The sequence below is a fragment of the Cavia porcellus genome, unplaced genomic scaffold, assembly GCF_034190915.1.
Source record: "Cavia porcellus strain 051 isolate PalLab524CR breed Dunkin Hartley unplaced genomic scaffold, mCavPor4.1 scaffold_9, whole genome shotgun sequence".
Taxonomy (NCBI): domain Eukaryota; kingdom Metazoa; phylum Chordata; class Mammalia; order Rodentia; family Caviidae; genus Cavia; species Cavia porcellus.
The window spans coordinates 47,235,126-47,253,100 of NW_026947492.1; the positions used below are offsets into that span (position 1 = coordinate 47,235,126).

General features: G+C 37.4%; 1 protein-coding gene across 1 annotated transcript in view; it reads right to left on the reverse strand.

Annotated features, from left to right (window-relative positions):
* Window positions 1-15,250, reverse strand: part of Tmem135 (transmembrane protein 135) — a 271,301-nt gene extending 256,051 nt beyond the window's left edge. The window contains exon 1 of the mRNA XM_063256292.1: window positions 14,922-15,250. Coding sequence (XP_063112362.1) covers window positions 14,922-15,062 — 141 coding nt within the window. The 5' untranslated portion in view covers window positions 15,063-15,250. The remainder of the gene's footprint in view (window positions 1-14,921) is intronic.
* Window positions 15,251-17,975: the final 2,725 nt, after the last annotated feature.

Below are 17,975 nucleotides of genomic sequence, written 5' to 3' on the forward strand. Positions count from 1 at the left end.
ATGCCATCCACAGGCCGCTGCTGGAATGGGGACAGCCAGACCCAAGCCTCTCTCCAGAGTATGCACCATTCATAGACTGGGGGGGGCCTCACCAGGAGGTGAATCCCTGCCTGGAAATCATATCATTTTCATTGTTTTGTTGGGTTGGATTTTATTCTCTTTCATTTTGTTTGATTAGGTTAAATCTGATGGCATGGGGGACTGGGGATTTAGCTCAGCGGCATAAGCACCTGCCTTGCAAGCAAGCAGTCGCGAGTTCAATCCCTGGTACCCATAAAAACGAAAAAGACAAAAAAAAAAAAGAGAAGTAAGGGGAAAATGGTATGAGATCTAATCAAATAAGCAGCAGATAAATCATAAAAGGCTCTGTAGTCATGATAAAAAACTTTATTGAGCTACACTGTTACAAGAGAGCTACACTGTTACAAGCAGAGAATAATAAGAGCTGACTGAATTTTTTAAATTTTATTCCCATTTGATAGACAAAGACACTTAAATTCACAACATGTTAAGAGCCTTGCTCAAAGTCACAAAGCTAGTAAGTGGCAGAGTTAAGATTCAAGCCTCTTGGGGCTGGGGATTTAGCTCAGTGGCATAAGCACCTGCCTTGCAAGCAGGCAGCCATGAGTTCAATCCCTGGTACTGATAAAGGAAAAAAAAAAAAAAGATTCAAGCCTCTCCCTCGCCTGGGGGCCAGGCTGCGACTTCCTGTCAGAATCAGTGAGTCAAGCTAAGGCGGGAACCCCGCCCCAGCCCAGCAGAACTCTCTCCCTCACTTGGAACCACTTGAAGTTCGAAAATATAGGAAAATGACAAAACGAAAGACTAAAATGCAATCTCAAACCCTCAGCCCATCCCAAGAAAGCCTAGGAGCCATGTGCATAGAAGAAAATACATGCCACATACCTGAAATACCTGAAATAATAGTAACTGAAATAAAGAAGCAACTCTGGGAAGCCTTAAAGGGATTCAAACTGGAAATAATCTCTCAGGTAAAAGAAAAAATGATAAAAGAAATGTAAGAGATGCTGAACATATCTAAAGAAGACATGGTTTAAAAACTGGAGGAACTAAACAAAAATATAGAATCCCTGGATGAACAATTTAAAAAACAAACAATATATAAAGCACATGCAAAGAGATATACAGGAAATCAAAAACTCCACTGAAAGTTGTAAAAACCACCTCAATGAATGTGAAGATAGAATTTCAGACCTTGAAGACAAGATTGCAGCCAGCGAAGAGGAAAGGAAAGATCTTTTAAAAATAACAAGAAATCAGGAAATAACAATTCAACACCTGCAAGACGACGCAAAGAGGAACAACATAAGGTTGATAGGGATAAATGAAAAAGAAGGGGACAACATAAAGGATGTCAAGAGGATATTTAGAGAAGTAATAGCTGAAAATTTCCCAAACATGAGATTGGAAACTGACATCAAGATCAATGAAGCATATACAACTCCAAATAGCCACAACCAAAATAAAACTATACCCAGACACATAATAATGGCCATTCCAGAAATTGAACAAAAGAATATTAAAAGCTGTCAGAGAGAAAAGACAGATCACCTATAAAGGAAAACCTATCAGAATCACAGCAGACTTCTCAGCACAAACAATAAAGTCAAGAAGAGCATGGAGTGAAGCATTTCAAATCATAAAGGAAAATGATTTCCAACCTAGACTGATGTACCTTGCAAAACTGTCCTTCAAAATCGATGGAGAAATAAGATACTTCCATAACAAAGAACAGCTGAAAAACTACATGATAACCAAGCCAACCCTGCAAAGAATACTGAAAGACATCCTACATACATTTAGGAAAAAAACCACTAAACAAAGCAGACAATTAAACAGAACAGAAAGAAAAAGAAGCAACAGCAGAAAGATAACATGTCAACAATAAACCAATATATAACAGTTATAACCATTAATGTAAATGGTCTCAATGCACCAATTAAAAGAAACAGACTGGCAGAATGGCTCAAGAAACAAAATTCAACCATATGTTGTCTACAAGAAACCCATTGAACCCAAAAGGATACTCACAGATTGAAAGTCAAAGGATGAAAAACAATAATTCATGCAACAGGAACCCAAAAAAAAGTGGAGGTGGCCATTCTGTTTGCAGACAATGTGAACTTCAAGCCGATAATGATCAGAAGGGATAAAAAAGGTCACTACATACTGGTTAGGGGAAAACTCCAAGAGGAAGAGATAACAATTTTAAATATACATGCACCAAATTCCAGAGCAACCAGATATATAAAACAAGTACTAACAGAAATGAAAAACCAAATTAGCAGTAACACGATTCTAACAGGAGATCGTAACACACCATTGACACCAATGGACAGATCAACCAGACAGAAAATCAGCAAAGAAATAAAAGAACTGAATCACACCTGTGAACAAATGGACTTAATAGACATATACAAAGTGTTCCACCCAACAACAACAGAATACACATTCTTCTCAGCAGTACATGGGTCATTCTCTAAAATAGACCATATATTAATTCGCAGAACATATTTAAATAAATGCAAAAGGGTTGAAATTACCCCTTGCATGCTATCGGACCATAGCGCTATGAAATTAGAAATTAATGATAAAAGATACGGCAAAAATCCCACAAACACATGGACACTGAATAACACACTATTGAGTAATCAGTGGGTCACAGAGGAAATTAAAGAAGAAATTAAACAATACCTACAAGAAAATGAAAACACAAATACAACTTACCGGAATCTGTGGGATGCAATGATAGCTGTCCTCAGAGGAAAATTTATTGCACTGAGTTCCCACATCAGGAAAACAGAACGAATACAAATAAATAACTTGATGTTACATATCAAACATCTAGAAAAACAGCAAGTCAAGCCCAAAGCCAAAAGAAGAGAGGAAATTATAAAAATCAGAGCAGAAATCAATGCAATAGAGAATAAAAAAAATCCAAGAAGTCAATGAAACAAACAGTTGGTTCTTTGAACGAATAAATAAAATCAACGAATCCCTAGCCAACCTTATTTAAAAAAGCTCAAACTCATGCAATAAGGAATGAAAGAGGTGAAATTACTACAGACCCTATAGAAATACAGAAGATCATCAGGGGCTGAGGATTTAGCTCAGTGGCAATAAGTGCCTGCCGTGTAAGCAGGCGGTCGTGAACTCGATCCCCGTACCGATAAAAAGGAAAAAGACAAAAAAAAAAAAAAGAATATCACAACACCTATATCGAAAACCTCTACTCTCAAAAGTTTGATAACACAGAGGAAATAGATTCCTAGAAGCATACGAAGTACCAAAGCTAGGTCATGAAGATGTAAAACTGCTGAATAACCCAATTTCTATTAATGAAATTGAAAACGTAATTAAATCTTTACCTACAAAGAAGAGCCCAGGCCCAGACGGATTCACTGAAGAATTCTACAAGAAATACAAAGAAGACCTACTGCTAACACTCCTCAAACTCTTCAATGAAACTGAAAGGAAAGCAATCCTTCCTAAATCATTCCTAGAAGCAAATATTACTCTAGTACCAAAACCTGAGAAGGACCCAACTGAAAAAGAAAACTACAGACCAATCTCCCTAATGAACACAAATGCAAAAATCCTAAATAAAATATTGGCAAATAGAATGCAGCAAATCATCAAGAAGATCATACACCATGACCAAGTGGGATGCATCCTAGGCATGCAGGGATGGTTCAGTATATGTAAATCAATAAATGTAATACACCATATCAATAAACCAACAGTAAAATCACATGATCATCTCTATAGATGCAGAAAAAGCTTTTGATAAGGTACAACATTCATTTATGATAAAAACTTTGCAGAATATTGGAATAGATGGTCTTTACCTCAATATAATAAAGGCCGTCTATGACAAACCAACAGCCAATATCATACTAAATGGCAAAAAATCGAAGGCCTTTACCTTAAAATCAGGCACAAGACAAGGATGTCCCCTATCACCACTCCTATTTATATAGTACTTGAAATACTAGCCAGAGCAATTAGACAAGAGAGAGAAATAAAAGGTATAAAGATAGGAAAAGAAGAAGTTATCATTATTTGCGGATGACATGATACTCTATATAGAAGATCCCCAAAACACCATTGAAAGACTCCTAAAAATAATAAATAAATTCATTAAAGTAGCTGGATATAAAATCAATACTCAATAGCATTCCTATACACTAACAACAAAGTCACAGAGAGAGAAATAAGAGAAGCCACATCCTTCACACTAGCAACCAAAATATGAAATATTTAGGAATTACTCTCACGAAAGAAGTGAAAGACCTATACGGGGAAAATTATAATACACTGAAAAATGAAATGGAAGACGATCTCAAAAAATGGAAAGACATTCCTTACTCATGGAAAGGAAGAATAAATATTGTGAAAATGGCCATTCTCCCAAAACTTTTATACAGATTCAATGCCATCCCGATAAAAATACCATCAACATACCTCATAGAACTCGAGAAATCACTCCTAAAATTCATCTGGAGTGAGAAGAGGCCTAGAATAACAAGGTCAGTTCTTAGCAGCAAAAGCAAGGCAGGAGGTATCACAATCCCTGACTTGAAGTAATACAACAAAGCAACTGTAGTAAGATCAACATGGTACTGGAACCAAAACAGAGCTGAAGATCAGTGGAATAGATTAGAAGATACAACCACAACTACACACTCAACCACCTTATCTTCAATAAAGGGACCAAACATGTTCACTGGAAGAATGACAGTCTCTTTAATAAATGGTGTTGGAAAACTAGCTCTCCATATGCCGAAAACTAAAACTAGATCCATGTCTATCACCATGAACTAAAATAAAACCTAAATGGATCAAAGATCTAAATATTAAAACAGAAACACTAAATCTATTGGAAGACAAATTGGGTAAAAACCTTGAAGACATAGGAGAAGGTAGAGAATTCATGAACAAGACTCAAACTGCACGGGAAATACTTCCCAGAGTCAATAATTGGGATCACCTCTTATTAAAAAATTTCTGCACATCAAAAGAAATCTCCAGCATAGTGAAAAGAAAGCCCACAAACTCAGAAAAAAATCTTAGTGAACTGCCCCTCAGACAAAGGACTTATGTCTAACACATATAAAGAATTTAAAAAATCAGACCCCCAAAATTCAAAGACCCAATCCAAAAATGGGCATCTGAGATGAATAAACAATTTTCAGATGAAGAAATACAAACGGCAAATAAATATATGAAAAAATGTTCATCATCATTAGTCATTAGAGAAATGCAAATTAAAACCCCACTGAGATTTCATCTCACTCCTGAAAGAATGGCCAAGATCAAGAAAACCAACAACAACAAATGCTGGAGAGGCTGTGGGGAAAAAGGAACTCTCCTGCACTGTTGGTGGGAGTGTGGACTGATGCAACCATTGTGGAGGTCAGTCTGGAGATTTCTCAGAAAGCTGGACTGGAAGCCCCATTTGACCCAGCTATTCCACTTCTAGGCATATTCCCAGAAGAACTGAAAGAATCATACCACAGTGATACATGTACACCCATGTTTATAGCAGCACAATTCGTAATAGCCAGATCTTGGAAACAACCTAAGTGTCCATCCACTGAGGAACGGATAAAAAGGTTGTGGTATTTTTATACAATGGAGTACTACTCAGCTATAAAGAATCATCGCATTGAGACATTTATAAATAAATGGACACAGCTTGAGACTATACTCATAAGTGAAATAAATCAAACTCACATGTATAAATACCAAATAGTTCCCTAGTGTAAGAAATGATAAGAATACATAAAAGTAGGTGGTAATCATGATTCCCAATCATATTGGTTTGAAGCCATATAAAGTTTTCACTCATTAATTGCAATGGTTTTTACCTTGGTTGTTCGATTTTCGTATCTGTGATAGTATGAATAGCTATTTTGAAGAAAACAACACAACATAAAAGCTAGTGCTGATTTAATATCATCTTATTTTGAAGTCCCATCAAGCTGTTGTACATCTGTTTCCACTGGTTTTAAAATGTTGTATCTTACTATATTTTATTGTATGCGATAGTATAAACAAAATTTTTTATAGGCAAAGAGATAATATAGAAACCGTTGTTCGGGGCTGGAGATTTAGCTCAGCAGCATAAGTACCTGCCTTGCAAGCATGCAGTCGTGAGTTCAATCCCTGGTACCAATAAAAAGGAAAAAGACCAAAAAAAAAAAAAAAAAGAAACCGTTGTTCATTTTCTGTTAGCTGGTTCTAAATACCCTGCAATTCTTTCATTCTTTTGAATGGCTTCACACTGTCTTGATATGCTTGATGCTAGAGCATGTGAAGTTATACTCAAATAATTCAAGGAAAGAGGCACTATGGTGACTACTATTATGTTAGATTATCTGGTGGTGAAACACAATGATGCTTACATTGTTCATTTCTGACCTGCGTTGTTCTGTTACTATGTCCTCTTTTACCTCAATCCCCCCCCTTTTTTTTAATTAATCTATTTTTTCTCATTTTTTTTCAGTTAAGGGAAAACTAAATTTAAAAATAGCGGGATATATTATAGTAACTTTTTTGTTTTCCTATTAACCTGACTTGAACCCCAGTATTGCTCTCCCCATCTTGCTCTGTCAGATTTTACTATATTCTATTTTGTTTGATAGTATCAAGTTTGAGGGTATAGGCAATCACTTTTGAAGGCAATAAGATATACTATGATACCCATTATGGTTTGACTATTATCTTCTTTTGAAGTCCTGTAAGGTCTCCAGTGTAGGTTTTATTGGTCTTGTTCTGTACTGTTTTGGTCAATTCTATTATACCTGATGATACAGGCAACTCATTTTAAAAATAGCAAGAGGCAAATGGTAACCACTTTTGATCACCTGGTATTCTATTTTTGCATCATGTACTATGCCCATCCTTCTGTTCTGACTCTGTTTTGCTTAGTCACATTTGGTTTTATTCTCTTCAAAAAAAAAAAGTAATAAGAACTGTGGGAGTAATAAAACCCAAAAAGTGTAATTGTTATTGTAAAAAAAAAAGAGAGGAAAGGAAGGTGGACTAAGGGATATAACTGCATGTATGTTTGAGTGTGTAGGATGGAAAACCACATTACTGAGCTTTTGTTGGATCATTGAACGGAACTGTCTCCAATCTCACTGTATGAATGTCCACTTTATATGCTTTAATTTTATAATTTGGACAACTGTTTCTAAGAAGACAATATGTAACCTATTAACTAGTGATTTCTTACTGTATATTTTTTCCCTCTTGAAATTCTGTATTATTTGTACCCTTTTACTACTTGGTTTTTTATTTTTTTTCTCTTTAAATAAAAAAAAAAAAAAAAAATCAAGCTTCTGCTCATCTTAACAGTATCTTCCAAAAGTCCCTTCAGACCTGTGCAATGATGTTTCCTCAATCCAACTCTCCTCAGTCTCTTCATACCTCTCTGTCAGCTTCTCTTTTTTCTTTTTTTTAACTTTTACCCCAATCTTTCTAAATTTTCTTCTCACTGACCTAATCCACTACCACAGACACAACTTTCATCTACTTTTACAACACCTACTTAAGTATCCAGCTTGACCTTCTCTATGGAACAGCAGGACTAGATTTTCATTGTCTCCAGGCCATTCTCCACTTATATATTATGCGATTAGCTAAAATTCAATATGCACTAAAGCAATATTTCACCAAAAATACTTTTTCCAAAGCACTACCTGACACATCAAAAAGGTTTAAAATCTTATAGCTGTACATGACTTTCCTTTTACTTTATATGTTGAGTAACCAAATCTAACAGTTCTATGAACCACCACTAGATTAAGCTTTATATGCTAATTCCAAGCACACCATTCCATGTTGGCAACCTTTAGAGACTGCCTACTACCCAACAAATAAAATGTGCAAACTCCATCTTCTATTCCCCAATTCACACCATATCTTAGTCTTTGTATCTTTGTTCAAGCCATTTCTCTCACTTATCTACTATCTATATCTACCTTTCTGAATCCTGCTTTTCTAAAGCCACTAAAATATGGCCTCTTCCATTATGTTTTCCCTTTCCTCCAAGGCAGGTTGGGGCATGGCAAAAGAGCTGGGCAAGGATAAATCTACTGACTCAGAAACAGGTGACCAGTCAATCACAGATATTCAGGGCATGTACCTAAATCCTGAATTCTTCCTATGAGAGCTCAACCAGGTTTTTGACAGGATAGCCTAGATGGAACCTAGGAGGTTTGGAGACATCAACAGATGGGGCAGTTAAGCTTGAGACCTCCATGCTTTCCCTTTCACAGTGGTCTGCTCTCACCCTGCAGCATTTACTTCTTTTCCTACTTTTAACTGGCCCGCACTTGCTCTGCAGAGCAAGTTTCTTTTCCTGACTTTAATTAACATAAAATGACAGTCTTCTGTGCTTGCTTTGTTCAATTCTTTGTTCAAGATAAAAAAAAAAAAAAAAAAAAAAAAAAACCTAGAAAGGATCTCTAGGAGTCCCCAGAATCCCAGAACTTGGTAACAACCCAGCCAAGTATTACTAAATCTAATCAAATTTCAGTCTTGTCTGTTAATGTTTTCATCAATATCATCAAATAACTCCCTGAAAACTTTGTAAGCATCTAAAATTCATGATGAATATAATATTTTTAGTAGTAAATATAAGATCTGATTATTCAAAATAATCTGTACTACAATTAAACCAAATTGAAATTTGGGTATAAAAACAATCTAATGGAAAAACTGACATGAATCATCAGTTTGGATTTGGTTCTTTCTCTCCTCCAAGTGGGTCTTTCCTAACCAAAATGTATTCTGTTTTCCAAATACAATATAAAGGATCATTCCTTATGATTTGAAAAGAATTTTCTCAGGACTATGCCAAAGGATATAATGCTGGCATTGAAAAATACTAGGATTTGAAGTTCTTTTAAGCCTTTTTTAAGTCAAACATTTTTTAGTGAGAATCTACTGACTCAGAAATCAGAAATGATAAACAAAATTTAGAGCCTATCTTCTAATACTTGCTAATTTTTATCCCTGATCTATGGTAACTAAAGAGGAAAATAATAGGACATCTGATATGGTCAATTATACTCTCAGAAAGATGCTATAAAAAACAGTAAGTTAAAAAAAAAATGAAAAGGGTGAGTTGAGACAGTGTTTACTGCAATAGTAAACCTTCAACACTCAACTAGAAATGATACGCTAAAGTTGTACTTTGTACTCAACAGAAAACAGTCAAAGAATAACAAGTCACATATGAAAAAAACAAGCTCAACAAACTTAAAATGGCATGGAAACAGGAAAACTAATCATTTAATTCCCTATTTAAAAGAAAAAAGACCAAAGGATTGTTTTCCATCTCCAAAGGGATAACAAATCAAGTAAAAGTCATTATTTAATTATGGAACACAGAGACAAAATCAGTAACACCCTTACAAGGGTAAACCAGGCCTCAAGCAAAATCAAAAAGTAATATGCACAGATTTGCATTCCATGGTCTCCCCAAGGTCAAATAAGTCAGACAGATAAGTCTCGAAAGTTTTTCATTATTCAGTAGGGTCACTTTTTTTATTCTTTAAACAAAAAACATAAATGTCTATTGCCAAAAACTCAAAGACACATGGCTGCTCTTGTTTATTTCTAAAAACATGCTAAACCACTACCCTAAAGTACTTAGCCCCATATCCCATTGAACTAATTTCTTCAGAATTAGTGGTTTTCAAGTTTTGGCAAATAACTTCAGAATGTCCAGAAATTGTTTTTTATTCCTATGAATTCCTATGAATTCTGGCTTAAATATTAATTCAAGGCCTATAGGTGATCAACATATTCTTTAAAATGTGACAGGCAGATTGTAACAGGCTTGTTAGATTATAACTACACATTTGTTAAATTATATGGCTCAAAGGGAACAAATATGAAGTAAACATTGTCTTACCATGAAGAAGGACCTACCTATCTAAAGGTGAATGAAAACTCGAATTTTTACATCATTCTTTCCCAAAAGTACAAATATTGTATGTATTTTGGACTCAGCTAAGAATAAATGCTAGTATCCCAGTGTGAAGATGCCCTAGGAAAAAGATAACTAAAAGGTCTTAGAACCATCTGAAGTTAGTAGACATGTTTCCCTTCTTAGGAGAGGCACCCAAGTATTTGAAAGCACAAAATTCTTATTTTCCAAATGGACAATTAGGTATTCTAAAATCTGCCACAAAAATCAAGGACAACAACCTTTTCTCAATTTTAGTAGTACTCTAGGTTTTAAACAGTTTAACAACTATTTGTAGAATAAATGTGTACCACAGAGTACCACTTACTTTGACTATGTGGCAGTAACACGTAAGAAATAAAATAGAACTTCCTCCAATACATTCATAACTGTTAGTATATATTACAAAATATACAGGAGGTTTGGGGGTTTTTTTGTTTTTTTGTTTTTTGTTTTTTGGTAAACCACAAGCAACCTACAGGAGTATTTTTTTAAAAACTACACATAGGCCAGGCATGGTGGAGTATACCTACAAAACCTACAACAATAGCGTGCAGAAGGCTGAGACAGGAGGATCACCATGAGTTCAAGGTCAGCTTAGGCTACATAGTGACTTCAAAGCTAGCCTAAACTACCCAGAGAGACTTTATCTCAAGAAGAAAGCACACATGCACACGCACACACATAAATTGATCTTTTTTTTTACAAATTGTGAAAATACAAAGATTCACTATCAACAGGAACAATATGTCTATATTTCAAAATGGCTTAGGTAGAAGGTACTACAATTGCAGGTAGTAAGACGAAAAGAAGTTCGAGAGCAGATGTCTAAACAACAGAATAAACATGACAGGAACAGAAAAAAGCCATCTTATAGACTTCAAAAACTACTCCTGATAAAAAATCTTCCCATAAACTAGCTTCCTTTCAGAATTCCTTCATTTCTATGAACAAGTGTACTAATTGAAAGGTTCTTGCCCTAATACAAATTACTGTAGGGTTATGGTGGCCTAATGTGGCTGACGGCCAAAGCAGGAACATTTACTACTTCCTGCTTCTTCCTCAGCCTTAACTGCAACCGCTTGGTATCAGCTCCTCACCAATGCCTGCCCTAAGCACCACCTGCACTCAAAGGTTATATATGCCCCATACCCTCCATATTCCAGTGGAAGGAGACAGCGCAGCCACCATGGGTTGTGTGCTCCTTCCCACATCCTCATCTCATAAACCTGTTCTTTTTGTACCTTTGCTTCTCTTTTGCACCATAAAACTCACTAATGAGACTTAAAATCCTAGAAACTTTAAGCCCTCATGATGCCTCAATATTTTATTCATTCTTCCTAAAAATGCCTATAGAACTCCCTTCTCATTTTCTTTGGCAGACCACAAAAGTATCTTCTCACTCCTACACTATTTGCAAGATTAGTCATTTGTTCATTGAAACAATTAATGTGCACTCACTGAATACAAGCTATCTGATCTAAAGGAAGATGGAGGTACAGATTACATTAATGCAATACTGCAATAGCAATGCCACTTTATTAGGGCCCTAATATATGTCATCAGTCATTTCTATGCACTATTATCCTGTTTAAGTCCTCACCATGTCCTAAAACACGAACACAATTAGCTTGTGCAACGCAAGGAATCTAAGGGATGAAGAGATAAAGTAACTTCCCTAAGATCACATTGGTAATAAACTGCCAGGTGGAATTTCACAGGAGCTCTGACTGTTTCCACCACTTGGTGAACCTACTGTACTCTCTCCTAAATAGTCTTTCCAATACATATTACCAGGGCTTCCAGACTCTTGAAACCCCTTGACTCAAAAAATCCTTTGTTGGGGGCTGGGGATTTAGCTCAGAGGCATAAGCGCCTGCCTTGCAAGCAGGCAGTCGTGAGTTCGATCCCTGGTACCGATAAAAACAAAAAAGACAAAAAAAAAAAATCCTTTGTTTCTTTAGCTTGATTTTCAGTGTGATTTTGTATCCAAAAAAAAATCCAAAACTGAACCCTTTTTTCCTTACTAGTACTAAATCTTATAAATCTCTTAATTTCTTTAATATTCAGTATTGCTACCTATGAAATGAGGATAATAAGCTGGAATTGTGCAAAGATTAAAAAGAAAAAAGATGTAAAAGATTAAACATATTAAACAAGTTATTCATAAAACTTTAAGACAATGTATGTCATGCTCCTCTTATAAAGCCATTTTGAAATCTACATAGAATAGGTTTCTATTTCAATTCACCTTTCCACTAAGAATAAGCACTCTATAAACAATCTACTACAGGAATCAATATCTGTCCATCCTTATCTTCAAAGTAAAGTTGTCTTTCCAAGAATTTTTCTCTGGCCAAACTTTACTCTTACTTTGAGAAGGGGAAGAAGAAAAAAGGCATAATTATTCAAGTCTGTTATGAACTAGAAAATATACAATATGTCTTCAAGGCATTATTTTACTTCATTTCATTCTCAGAGAAAAAAACAAGGTCAAACAGCTTGTAAATGATAAAGCTGAGATTAATATCTAGATATCCCTGATCCTTTTATTTTTTTTTTTAATTTTTTCTTTTTTTTTTTTTTTTTTTCTTTTTTATCGGTACCAGGGATCGAACCCACAACTGCCTGCTTGCAAGGCAGGCGCTTATGCCGCTGAGCTAAATCCCTAGCCACCCCCTGATCCTTTTAAAAGCCCAACTTTTTCCCATCACATCACCCTGTATCCTGCTGGACACTTAGAAACATACATTTAATCAGCAATTACCCAACACTTACAAAGGCCATAACGTTGCTATACATTCTAAGTAACCCCATCCACATATATAACTGAAACAAAAAAATCATGAAATTATGCTTACACACAGTAACTTCAATGTGCTTTAACATTTTCTAATCTTTTCTATTTCCCTTAAAATAAGATGCTAGTAAATTCCCGCTAATTTCAGTTCACAACCACTGAGGAATAGCGACCCAAGCTGAAACACTCAGCTGTAAAAGATACAAAATCACACGAGGTGGAAAAGTTATCCTCAAGAAGTATTTAATCTAACTGATGCTTATAACAGTAAAATACAACTCTTTTTCTACTCCCTCCCCACCTGGCAAAAGTGGTAGAATCCACATTCTGTTGCTCCCCTAAACCTGTCTATGATAACATGTAATTAATAAACTGGGGACTGAACAAATATCAGGCATTCAACAAACATTTATTGAATAAAGGAAAGAACGAATGTGCTACAGATTTTCAAAGGGAAAAATTAAATAGCATAAACTCTCTTCTCGCCCACTTCATAATCCTCTGAGGTCAAGAACAGGATCTTTTTCTCTGTGGAGCTAGAGATCAAACCTAGGAATCTGCGCATGCAAAGAAAGCACTCTACTATTGAGCTACATCCCCAGCCTAGAAAGTCTTTTTGTATAGGTAAATATATCCAAAATTCACTGTGTAGATTACAATTAAAAAGAAATCTGGGGATGGTGATATAGTTCAGCTACAGAATGCTTGCTTAGTATGCAGAGGCCTTGGGCTCAATCCCCAACACAACAACAAAATTAGAACATTTATGAGGAAAGGAAGACAATCAAGGAAGCCATCTCCAATTCCAATAATAAATCTATATTGATTCCTATTCTACAGACTTTTACTCTTCAAAGTGTGTCACCAAAACCTAGAAGTCTTGGAAATGCAGTTCCTCTGTCACCCCCACCTACTGATTCAGAACTCCCATTTTAACATGACCCCTAGTGGATTTTTAACACGTATTAAAGTCTGAAAAGCATCATTTTATAGCATAAAAACGAAACTGGCTTCTGCAACCTCAGAGAAAGTCACTATCTTCCCCTGCTTGATTTCTGTAATAACTAATCAAACTTTTTAAGTGGCATTACAGATATTGCCATAACACACCATCAGGCAAGTTAGGATATAAATCCAAATTATTATTTCAGTAAAATGAATTAACTCACCATCCACTGAATATTGAAAGGAACTTTTAGGAAACACACACACACACACACAAAACCAAGAGGGAAAGAAAAAAAAAAAAAAAAGAACCTCACCTTCTTAAGCACCAGACTCTAGGGGCAATAAAAGGAAACCATAAAGTTTAGTGACCAAATAGTGAATGTTCAAAAACAAGGATATAGTTATGGAGGAAAAAAAGCTACAGGCAAGAACATTTAAGAACAAACTTGTCTAATGGTTCTCAACTCATTGATACATATACATATTTCTCAACAGACCCTATTAATTGCCCTACATGCCAAGATGTATAATGAAATGACTTAGGTGACCTAAATCAGATCTAAAACATCTTCGCTGACTCAAAGTCTGAAACGACTCAAATTATGACGAAAAATCTTAAATCTGGAGCATATTTCACAAACTTGCAAAAGCTATGCAAAACTCTCAAGTCACAATCCTGTCATTTCACAGAGACAAGATCTGCGGCCAAAGGGCGCAGGCTGAAATATCCCCTTTCTCATTCAAAAAAAAAATCACAGGATTAGTTGAGGACAGAATGAAAGCAATCTCATAGCCTCACTGACCTACAAACACCTCTCCATCACAAGGCAGGAGAGAGAAAAACCCAGGTCTCTGACTTCAGATTTTAAGTGTTTTACACTTAATCCTGAAAGTTGGGATCCTATCCTCTCCCTAGCAACAGGCCATTGAGATGACAGCTGAACCTCTAATCCCCCCTCCTTCTTCTAAACGGGGGAGAAGGGGGGGGCTGGGGGGCCTCGCTCCTCAGGACCGCCCCCTGCCAGCCACTCGCCCACCTTCCCCCAAAGCTGTGCGCCTTTCCTAAAGAGAAACCGGCACGGACGAGTCCCTGCAGGCCCACCGGGCGCCGACGGCCCCGGCCCAGCCTCCCCACTTAAGTCGTCTTGAGGGCAGGCTGACGGGTCTCACCAAGTACAGAGGGGCATAGATCTTCAGGGACTCCTCCAGGGCGCCCCAAGTGATCTGTAGGAAGGAAACCATGCAGGAAGGGTTCCAAGTGTGGCCGATCTCGTAGCAGTTATGAGGGATGGACTTGCTGAGGGCCGCCATGACGAGAAGCACGGAGGGGCCGGAGGGGGACGACCGGGGATCGGGAGGGAGCGACAAAGGCGCCCAACCGCCGGCTTCTCACCCAGTCGGGCAGCTAGAGGTGCAGAATGGAGGGGAAAGGTCACACGACCTGGGTTACCCAGAGCCAAACTCTCTCGGATGTTGGACTCTCAGCGTATCGCAGTTTGAGGGGGCGGGGCGCGCACGCGGGGGCGGAGCGAGGCGGAGCACGCGGGCTCCCTCGCGGATCTGCGCCTGCGTGCACCGCAGAATCCGGAGCGAGGACGGCCGAGGACTTGGGGACTTCCGCGCCGGGAGCCAGCGCAACTCGGGGACGCGTCGCATCCTCCTGCACCGCAGCGAGCTAGCTGCTGGGAGTAGCCAGAGTGCGGTAGCCAGAGCGCAGTAGAGTAGAGTAGGTGATTTGGGTCAAGTTTTACTTCAGTCTCTGTCCTTTTAAAGCCTGGCCAAGTAGGGTTTAAATATCTTCGTTGGGAGGTGGGGGAGAGAAGTTCGCTGGAGGATCGCGGCGGGGGAGGCGTCTTTCTCTGGACAGCCTGCTCCCCTTCGCGTTGTGTCGCATATCCACTAGGCATGATGGTTGCAATAGAACTGTCCCCAGTTACTGCATGTTCTAATCTGTGGTGCCCAGGAGGCTTAAAAAATCTGCTATGTGACAGGAAAGTTAGCATGAGGAGAGGGCCGGAGGCCATCTTGCCCAAATGCTAAGTCCAGGCAATCCTGGCTATGGCATCCTTAATAGGTGCTCATTGGCCAAACAGTACACACAGTTGCAGCTGAAGTGGCGTGTTACCTGGCTGGAGAGCTTTACCAGCAACTCACTGGCACAAAGATCCTGTGTGAACTGAGTCCTGTATTTCCCTAAATATCACTTGCCTCTTGTATAACCTTCCAGTTTCTTTAGAATTCTAAATTTTACATTTTCTTGGAAGGTGGACTAAGGGATATAACCGCAGGTATGTTTGAGTGGGTAGGATGGAAAACCATATTAGTGAGCTTTTGTTGGATCATTGAACAGAACTGTCTCCAGTATCACTGTCTGAATGTCCACTTTATATGCTTTAATTTTATAATTTGGACAACTTTCTAGGAAGACTATTAACTAGTGATTTCTTACTGTATTTTTTTTTCTTGAAATTCTGTATTATTTGTACCCTTTTACTGCTTTGTTTTTTTAATGTGCTTTTTTCTTTAAATAAAAAAAAAAATGTTATACTTTCTTAAAGCAAAAACTCACTGCCTTTGCAAGAGTCATCACTATTTTCCTAGCATTATTCTAAGCCTGGAGGGACATGTTACAAATAATGAATCAATGTTTCTCTTGTACACAAGCAAGAAAACAAAATCAGATAAGACAGATATAAATTATTTGAAAGAAATAATACTTAGATGAAAAGTCCTAGATAACAATGGTAAAGGGATTATAGTCCTAAATCGTGGCTCCGCAACTATCAGGGATCACCAGGTTGCCCTGACAACAGACACCCTTGATTTCTACCCCCAACTTGTAAAAAATGACCACCTCACCCAGAAGGGCCAAAAAGGAAGGGCGGGACAAAATTCTCTTTGAAGAAAATTTCTCATTCCAAAAGTTGGAGAGCTAAGACAGAGGATCACTGCATTTGCACCTAGTCTACATAGTGAATTCAAGACCACTCTGAAGTACGTTAAATAATGAGACCCTGTCAAAAAGGAGAAGAAAAAGGAGGAAGAAGAGAAGGTGGTAGAGGAGGAGGGAGAAGAAATCTCAGAAGATTCCTATAAACCACTTCTTAGATCCTTTTGTCAAAGCTTAGTAATAGGGCCATACTTTCTTGCAAGAGAGGCTGGAAAATATTTTTTAATTGAACAAATACCCACCTAATGTTCGGTATTTTATTACTGAGCTAAATGGAAAGGACCAATATTGGGGCAACCAGAATGTTTGCCATTCTTTTATGTCTGGGATTGCAAACGTCTGGGCTCATCATTCTTCCTATGGACAAAGTTTCCTTTCTAAGAGAGACAATCTAAAGTCCCATGCAGTTACCATAGATGCTTACCAAAGTTCAGGATCTCCCTTAGAACACAATTAGTTCAGGGGCTGGGGATTTAGCTCAGCGGCATAAGCGCCTGCCTTGCAAGCAGGCAGTCTTGAGTTCGATCCCTGGTACCGATAAAAAAAAAACGAAAAAAAAGCAAAAAACAAAAAAGAACACAATTAGTTCTTACATTCGAGTTATCACCTCCTTCAACACACCCAGTATACAATGGGTTACAACAAGTTAACCACAATTTTTAAGTTCTCCAATTCAGAAAATGAGAGAATCAAAAAGAGCATAAACTTGCCCTAGAAATAATAAAAAAAAGTCAAAGTAGGTTTATCTCAAACTCAGTCTTGCATTCCTGAAAACTTGATAGTCCACAAGAAAATAGAGTCTGCTTTTAAATGGGAAAAAATAAAATTCATTAGATATCACCCCTAAAGTTTTAACAGATATTTAAATTGTCAAATATTAGTAACAAACCATCATATTAGTATACATGATACTTAAGAATAGCATTTTAGTCTAGAGAGCACACAGCTCCGTAGTATAGCACCTGCCTCACAGGCCTCAGTATATGCTTCCTATCTTTTGGACACTATAAATGAAGTTGTTTATTCATGGAACAGTCTCCAGTGTAGCTTTAGTAGATACAGGTAATTGCTTTTACTTCTAAGGGTTAAAGTGGTTCCCATTACTTCTTGCATTCTGCTTTCAGAACATTTTCCCCAGCATAGGGAGATTAGCAAATGTATCCTTGCATAATCAGAAAACAAAGATAAAATGAGATTTGGTAATCAGTACTACCTCTGTCATAAATACCAACACCCAGTGTGAGCTATCTGTGGTACAATCAGCTAATCTCAGC